Below are 9,138 nucleotides of genomic sequence, written 5' to 3' on the forward strand. Positions count from 1 at the left end.
CCTCCCTCTCCAGTCCGAAGAGCAGTCAGGGTTCCCTGCCCTGTGGAAAGTCCAAGGTCCTCCCCGCTCCATCTAGGTCTAGGAAGTTGAGCATCCAAACTGGCTAGGCTCCCACAAAGACAGAACATGAAGTAGGATCAAAACCCAGTGCCATTGTCCTTGGCTTCTCATCAGCCCTCATTGTCTGCCATGTTCAGAGAGTCCTGTTTTATCCCATGCTTTTTCAGACCCAGTCCAGCTGGCCTTGGTGAGCTCCCAATAGATCGGCCCCACTGTCTCAGTGGGTTGGTACACCCTCATGGTCCTGACTTCCTTGCTCATGTTCTCCCTCCTTCTGCTCCTCATTGGGACCTTGGAAGCTCATTCTGGTGCTCCAATGTGGGTCTCTGTCTCTATCTCCATCCATCGCCAGATGAAGGTTCTATGGTGATATGCAAGACATTCATCAGTATGGCTATAGGATAGGGTCATTTCAGGTTCCCTATCCTCAGCTGCCCAAGGAACTAACTGGGGACATCGCACTGGGCACCTGGGAGCCCCTCTAGGTTCAAGTCTCTTGCCAACCCTAAGATGGCTCCCTTAATTAAGATATATGTTTCCCTGCTCCCATATCCATCCTTCCTTTATCCCAACCATCCCATATCATATAATTATTATATTCTTTATGCTTCTTCCTCCATAATTTTCTTTGAGCCTTGGGGGTGGATTGCTAATAAGAGTGAGGAAGGAACTGAAGGGTGTATGTTATCATATTTTACTGTGTACATGTATGAAATCCTCAAGAATAAAAATATAATGAAAAGAAAAATAATACAATAGGTATTTAAGTGATTCAAGTTCATGAGGAAGATCACATATGAACATCTAAGTTATTATTGCCACATAAATGATTTACATTTTAGTACAAAAATTCAAAGACACTGGGAAACTTAATGGCACACTTATCTTTATTGAAATTGAACAAATGCTTTTTTAAATAATCCCTTTTACAGCACATGTAAAATGTAATTCTTTCCATATATTTTCACAGGTTGTCTGTTGAGTAAGCAAAAATACATCTTTTTTTTCTTACTTAAAACATGTAGCCAGGATTCAAACCACATAGCTCTGGTACCAAAAAGGCACCGTGTTGTGAAAATCACAGTACAGTTTTAATCTTTTAAGTTAATCAAAGATATTTAAAACAATATTCACTCAGATTGAAAGTAGAAATTATAGGCCAGTCAACGTTAGAACCGTAGTTACAGCTACAATGAGAGCAGAAACAGGAAGTTCAAGCTAATCTGAGCTACACCATTCAGAACACATCACCTCCATAAATACTGTGGCTGAGCAGCTGCAATAGCTAAGTTACACTTGGGCACTTAAATCACACATAAATATAGCCAACATAAAAAAAAATACATTGTAGGCTAACTTCATCTAACACAAAATGAGCATTTGTTTTAAGAGGATATACTGGCAAACCAATTACACAATACACAGTGAAACCCTCAGTTTACATCCAGGAAGAAAAAATATTATCAAAGTGCACACCTACACAGACAGTAGAGTAGAAATCTGTTCTTTGTCATTTGTGTTTATTTTGTTGTTGTTTTCTGGATAAGTAGAAAGAATTTACACCCCACAAAAGGATTTCTTGGGTGGAACACTAATTACAGACATTGTAAAGATCATAGCTCAGGAGGCTTGTTTTTAAAAACGAGGCAGCATTTTCCTGAAAAAGTTTGGTCCCAATTTACAATAGACTAGTCACTATGGTCAGATGGTCAGCGTTTTTTCTGTGTGTGTGTGTGTGTGTGTGTGTGTGTGTGTGTGCACTAAACTAACTTTTCAGTACCAGAATTCATCAAAACCAAATCAAACCAGAAGATAATCAGCCCTCAAGAACTTGATTTTGCACATCATGTCTGAATGATGTGTCATCTGAAAGAACAATGCTAACGACTATGGATGGGAGTTATGCTCATGTAATTCTGCAACACCTTAATTTTGTACAGTTTTCTTCATTGCCCATAGAACTTATCTATTTTTTCATGTAGGTGCCAGAAACCCCACCCTCATGATCTCCCTCCCCCTCCCTCAATGTTCATCACTGTCAAAGTGATATAAAGACAATATTACTGTGTATTTACAAGCACAACACTTAGGCAAGAAGGTCCCCCAGCGTTAATACGGTACATCTATTTCTTGTGGATATCTTCATGCCGAATTATCTTGTATGTGATCCAGTAAAAGATGTTGAAAATGAGAAAGGCCAGTGGGAAGGCAGCTCGCGATATGGTGTCAATTCGTTTTGCCCGATCCACAAACTTCTTCTTGATGGCATCTGCATCTTTTGGGGGCTGTGGAGGCTGATTGGCAGGTGTAGCCGCCTTGACAGTTGCGCCATCCTTCACTTGGAGGCAGTGACCCATTCCATAACCACTGAAGTTAAAACGACTTTCACGAGTCACTTCTTCTTCCTGGGAGAATAGAGACAGGAAGCACAGACTGTCAGTTAAATTTGATGGAAGGTTCTTAAAATTCTTTAGAATTAAAAGATAAATCATAGTTAACTGTTGGTGTAGGAGGTTCTTGGAATAGGGAGTACTCTTTTGGGTTCAATTCAATTATTCATAGTGCAAATATAATTCATCAACTTTTAAGGCAGAGAAATTAAATACAAAAAGAAACACCTTTGCTATATTCAGTATTGACTTTCCCAAATCTTGTTTACTAATCTATAGATTTGATTAGACTGTTTTAAAACCAGTTTCCAAAACTCCAGTATTATAAATATATGAAAAGTGACATTCATTCATTTCTTTTTCCAAAAACACTTTTACTTTTACTTGTTAGGGACTTTTATCATGACCCATTCATGGCTCTGTTCTTTCATTAACATTCAATTTAAGATCAATCTCTTATAAACTGTTTGCCCTCTGGCCCTCTGGTTCATTTTAGCTGTAGAGTCTTTGGCCAGTAAACTCTTTCCCATATTCAAATTTACCATTTTATTCGATGACAGTGATGCTTTATATTGATTATTTCTCTATAAATTAGATGCAAGACAGAAAATACCTTTCATTACTTTGTGTGAAAGGCAAATCACCTTAGAGACCAATGGAATCTGTGTATATAACTGAGTCAAATGTAGAGATCAAATGTCAAGAGGAAGAGTTTAAAAGCTGAGATTTAAATGACTTGCTTGATAGCAGCATATCTCTGAACAGCCACTGGTCAAATTATCTTCTGTTTTAGCTAGCTCACTGCTTCTTATAATGGTATGTAATCTTCCACTGCACTTTTTAGTTTACCTGATAATGATAGTGGTATGTTTCCCAAAATACAAAAAAAACTTGATATTAATATTAGCTCATCATTGTTAAGTCTATGTCTGTAGTACTTTTAGTCACATATAAAAAAGTATGCCAAATAGAGAACTTTGAACATAATATGAATGCAAGCTCATCTGTATCCGAAATGAAGTGAGGCAGACAGATTGTACCTAGTACATTCAAATGAGGTTTTAAAGTCACAAGAGGACCTGGATAGGTAAAGAAAGGCAAGAGTAGGTATTTTAGTCTACTTCATTGAGTACATAATGAGAAGAGAGACAGCAGTGCATGGATTAAAGAGCCGTGCAAGCATTGCAGAATGGTTAGGGTAAATTATAGTTCCTACATTCAGATGGGCTGTTGCAGAACCCAGGAAGGAGAGCAGATTGACTTCCACGTGACTTACTTACCAGATTAGTACCCACATGCTACTTCCCTCTGTGAGAAATACATTCTGCTTGAAAATGAATACTAGAGTTTAATAAAGTCCATACAGCCTTGGTTTATCAAACACTACCCATTGTGATATAGAGCCTCTGGTGTGGACATCTGTAAATGTGACTGAATACTGCATTGCAGCCTGGCAATGACTTAGAATTTGAGCTAGAGAGATAGGAGGTGTGAGTTAAACACACCATGCCACTGTTTTCCATATATATTTGATCTCCAGGAAAATCAGACTGGGAAATGAGAGGCTCATTCATTTGATACATTAGTTATTCACTGTTTGTTTGATTGATATTTATGTTTATTGTATGATTGTTTCAGAATTTGACACATGAACCCCGTATTTTCATCTTATATTTTCCAACTCTAACTTCTCTCACAAACCCCTCTCAAATTCATGGTCTCTCCTTCTTTATTTACAATTGTTACACGTGTGCTTATGTAAATGATGCCTTCTGATTCCATCTAGTGCTTCTCATATGTATATGTTTAAGGATGACCATTTGGGATTGGATAAATTACCAGGAGGCATCCATGGAGACGTCTGATTCTCCCTTTCTTAGCAGCCATTGATTGCCTGTAACTCTTCATCTCGGGGTGGGGGCCTTGGGAGATTTTCCCTATTCATGTTGGCATGTTGACCAGGGTTGTCATTGTGTAGTTTTATTCAGGTGGTGACAGTCTTAAGATTTTTATGGGTACAGCTCCCTGTCATATATAGAAGATAATATGACACAGCTGATGTCCTGGTCCTCTGACTCATTTAATCATTTTACCCCCTCTTGTGTGATGTTCCCTGAGTCTTAGGAATGGGAGTTGTGTGGTAGATGGAGCAGTTGGAGATAGGCACCCCACAGACATTTGCTCTCTGCATTTGACCTGTTGTGCAATGTTCTCTACTTGCTGCAAAATGAAGCTTCTTTGTCGAGGAGTGAAAGCTCCACTTATCTGTGAGTATAAGGATGAGTATTTAGAGTGTGGTTGGGAATTATGCTGCTTTAGGGAAGTGATGGTAGTGGGCACTCCTGTAGCATTCATGAATTTACCAGCCATGGGTATCTGCCTGTGGTTACAGTACTAGGCATGAATTCTTCATTATTCTTATTAACCAATGATTATAGTACAATCAAAAAAGACATTAATTGTAACCGTTAATCAGCCCCTTTATAAGCACAATGAATCAGACCAAAACTCTTGTATAAAATGATTGTGAAACTGCTACTTCATCCATCCATCCATCCATCCATCCATCCATCCATCCATCTATCTATCTATCTATCTATCTATCTATCTATCTATCTATCTATCTATCTATCTATCGGGTTTTTTGAGACAAGATTTCTCTGTGTAACAGTCCTGGCTGTCCTGGAGTTCGCTCTGGAGACCAGGCTGGTCTCAAACTCACTGAGATTCACCTGCCTCTGCCTCCCCCGATTACTGGCATTAAAGGTATGTGCCAAGACCGCTTGGCAAAACTGCTACTTTATAGAACCATCCCTCAATACTCTGATTCAGGTTACATTGTCCTTTACAAGTTGGTTCAGTGACCAATGTCCCATTGCTTACTGGAAGCTAATGAAAACGTTTTCATTCAGCAGTTAACTGTTGAGTGTTGATTTTCTGTCAAGAAGTGAGACAGTTAATGTCCTTGAGGGAAAAACTCTACTTGTATAGACTTTCAGAATCTAATTGGAGAGATAACCTAAAGATATTATCATGCAAGGAATTTGGTAAAGAATATTTGCTCTGAATCTGAGTGATTCCATGTGCACAACTGCATAAACTCAGTGATAAATGGTTAAACTAAGTTCAGATTGAAGTATTACATCATATTTCTTTTCCTTAATATGTGAATGATTTTTAGAGTCATTCTTATTCCTGTAACCACCTGCTTGCAGGATCCCTTCTTCTCATCCTACCTCCATTCCCTGGGGTCTCTGACTTTCGATGAAGACACAACTTAGCTCCTCCCCTCTCATCTCTTCTAGCCAATCTCTATTCCTTCCTCAGTTATAGAACCTCTGAAATGCCTTTTACAAGGATCCCCAGTAGTCCCATTAGGCTGGGATTCAAGTAGAAGATTTTCAGAATCCTCCCTGTCCTCTATTCTTTTCTCTCCAGACTTACTCCTATAGTAGCCTGCCTGCAGGAGGCCCTTCTCCCACCCCACTTTCATTCACTGGAAGCTCTATACCCTTAGCTTTTTCAGAGGCCTCTCTCAGCCTTTCATCTTAGCCCATCTCTATTCCCTTCTGTCACTCACTGAGCTGAAGAAGACCTCTATACCAGGGACCCCAGTGTCACTGCATTTGTCTAGGATCCAGAGCAGGCAACAGTAACCAAAGAATGGACCATTCACCCAACAAGTAAAAGACTAGATATTAATACCATAAAACACCTCAAACATCATAACTCCAAATGCGTAGACCCCAGCGCAAAAACACAAACATGAACAGCAAAGGCTCTGTCAGAAATATGTATATCCATTGCAACAAGTCCCGAGAAATTCAATATAGCTGAAATACAAGAAAAGGTCTTCAAAATAGCAATTATGAAGATGTTCAAGAATGTTAGAGGTTCTTATGAGTAAATCCCCTAATGAAGGCTATAAAAACACAGTTGAATGAAATAAGAAAAACAGGTCAAGACATTAAAACAGAATTTAACAAAGAAATAGGATCACTAAAAAAGTTCTGAGTAAAATAAAGCTGAATATGAAAAATTTAGGATGTCAAACAAAAAAATTCAGAGGTAAGCATCACCTCTTCTAGAAGACATAGAAGAAAGACTCTTACGTGTTGAAGACAAGGTAGAAAGAAGAACTGGGTACTTCATCTGAAGAAAATGTTATGTTGAAAAATATGTGAATGATATCATTGATTTAAAGTTTCAAATAAATGTTCTTAAAATATAGAATAAACAGATGTGTTAACCGTCACAGGGCTGTCATAACTGTCTCAATACTTATTTCATTCAAGAAAGGGAGCACACAGTTTCTTAGGAGGAGGGAACAACCTCAGATTTTCTAACTACTATTTTTTAACAGAGGGAAAATGGAGACAGTTTATTAAGACAGGAAAAGCACTCCCTAGAATGAGAGTGGGCTACTGAGCAGGGAAATGGTCTCCACTCAGATGTAGCTAACTACCATTAACCAGCATGCGAGCGGTGTAAAAATACTGTAGAGACTCAGATGAGGAATGAGAATACTCGGGTCCTAGATTTAAGGTGGAGGCTTATAAACTGTGTTGTTTCAGGCAATGCCATTATTATTTTCATTTTCAGTTCATGGTTTCCTCGTGCTAAAAGCGTGAAGATTGCACTAGAGCTATGGCTCTCTGCTGTGGCTGCTGGAGAACTTGGCAAATATACAGTGTCTGCATCTCATCCCGTTCCATTCAAGACCAGAGGGGTCAGGCACTCAGGGAGTGAGAATTTAGAAACTGCAGGTTTTAACCTCCAGTGATTCTAATGTAACATGTTTGAAACTGCTGGCTTTGATGAGTTATATTGTCTGTCTGCAAAATGTACAGCAAATTCCATATTATCAGTCTAAAAATAATTTTCAAATCAAAGTAACCCTTTACTATACGTTTCTCTTTATCTGCCTAATCTTAATGTGCTTTTCTTCTTTCCACGCCTGCAGAATCTCACAAATTCCCATTCTCTCTCAAGAGCCAGTTAGAAATTTATGATTAAGCATAAACCACTGCTTGAGTGAGATAATATTCATGTACGTTCCCAAGTTCTGAAAGAAAATAAACGGGATGGTTAGCTAGTAACCTGTTTTCAGCGCATAAAAAAAGTATCAAATATGCACATTCACGTTTCTTTTCAGTCTGCCTCATTCATGCCCTTTCTATAGCCTTTCACCACACACTGTGAATGGACAGCTAAAGAGAATAACTCACTCAATTTAGTACCAGAGGTAGAATAGAAGGATATCAGGTTTGAATAGCATTATTTTACACATTGTCATGCAAACTGTGGGCATTTAATAGATGTTTGGTGAATAATGAGTAATGTGGAATTTCAAGAGGGTTCCCATATGCTTGAAAACCATTTCCTCATTCATTCAACAGTATTTTGAATATGCTTTATGAGCATAGTTATAGTTAATTAAATCAGTTCTTTAAAATTCTCTTCCACAAAAATTCAATCTACTTAATTCCTGATATACAGGCAAGATTAAGGCTCTTCTTATTTAACTTAATGGCTTGCTCAGTGCTTTTTAAATTAAATACGTACACATAAATTATTCAATCAAAGGATACAGTTTTGATTTTGAAAAACGTAACTGCAACTGATCTGGAATTTTTTTTGTTTGTGTTGTTACTCTGAATGATTAATTCACTTTCTAGTAGGTTCAGAATAAAATGTTATGGCAATATGGCAAGATTCCTATGTGGCGGCAAAATGGAGATAAGACTGAGTCAAAAGTAAAGTGAAGTTAAAATAAAGAACAATCTTATACACGACCTGTGAATATGCCAACTAATGTAAGTCAGATGCTCCCAATTAGGAAAGAATTTTCGGCTTAGCTCCATTCTTTTTATTTTTTATTTTTCTAATCAACTGGGAACAACTGTTAACTATTGCTGTCAATCCACCATCTTTCTTCAATCACTGCACGGTATATATCTCCAGTCACTCTGTTTTGTTATGTTCTGATTTGTAAAATTTCTGTAGAAACTGACTCATCTGGTGAAAGGTTCAATGCATTCAATTTCTATATCCTTTTCATAATATCTCAAATTTTGTCTATTGTAGAAAGTACTGCTTCAGCACTTAGAATTATTACAGATTTATTGTTACTCTTTGTTTATTTTGTGTATCTATTTTACCTGCCATTAGATGTGCTGGTTATTGCATTTGCAATACATTGAATGCAAAGCTGTCCAGAATTGCAACACGGTGAACTTGTAAGAGAATGATTTAAATGTAATTAAAGAACACAGTACTTAAGAAATAAAATACTTAGCAAGCCCCATGTTTTGAATTTTTATGCACTTGAAAAGAGGAAGTAGATAATTTCTAAATGCTGGGGGTAAGGGAAGTATCTTTCCCTCACATTCCACACCAAGACTCTTTGATTGGATCTAGTGCCCTTTCTGCTGTAACTGGAAATCGCTCAGTTCGAAATCAAGGATAGTTCGAAATCAATTAACACAAGGACACAATGGAGTAGTCCCTAGTCCTCCTTAAGAAATAGTGTGAGTCCAAACACAATAAAATTTTAGTGACATAATCCTCCAAAGAAATGATGACTAGATGATGCTTAATTGTAAGCCTGGCTATTTATATTTCCTTAAGGGATTTTCCTCAATACTGGGGGCCTTGATTCCTTTCTCCATACTGAAAGTTCATATAT

General features: G+C 37.8%; 1 protein-coding gene across 3 annotated transcripts in view; it reads right to left on the minus strand.

Moving 5' to 3' along the window:
- Positions 1–2,183: 2,183 nt before the first annotated feature.
- Glra2 (glycine receptor alpha 2) overlaps positions 2,184–9,138 on the minus strand; it is a 187,797-nt gene continuing 180,842 nt past the window's right edge. For 2 of the 3 annotated variants that reach the window (XM_050160633.1, XM_050160634.1), the window contains exon 9: positions 2,184–2,465. In XM_050160633.1, coding sequence (XP_050016590.1) covers positions 2,184–2,465 — 282 coding nt within the window. Of the gene's footprint in view, positions 2,494–9,138 lie in introns of all 3 variants that reach the window. The other variant, XM_050160635.1, reaches the window with a different exon arrangement.

Source organism: Alexandromys fortis, unplaced genomic scaffold (assembly GCF_014885135.2).
Source record: "Alexandromys fortis isolate MF-2015 unplaced genomic scaffold, M_Fortis_MF-2015_v1.1 scaffold_120, whole genome shotgun sequence".
NCBI classification, from domain to species: Eukaryota; Metazoa; Chordata; class Mammalia; order Rodentia; family Cricetidae; genus Alexandromys; species Alexandromys fortis.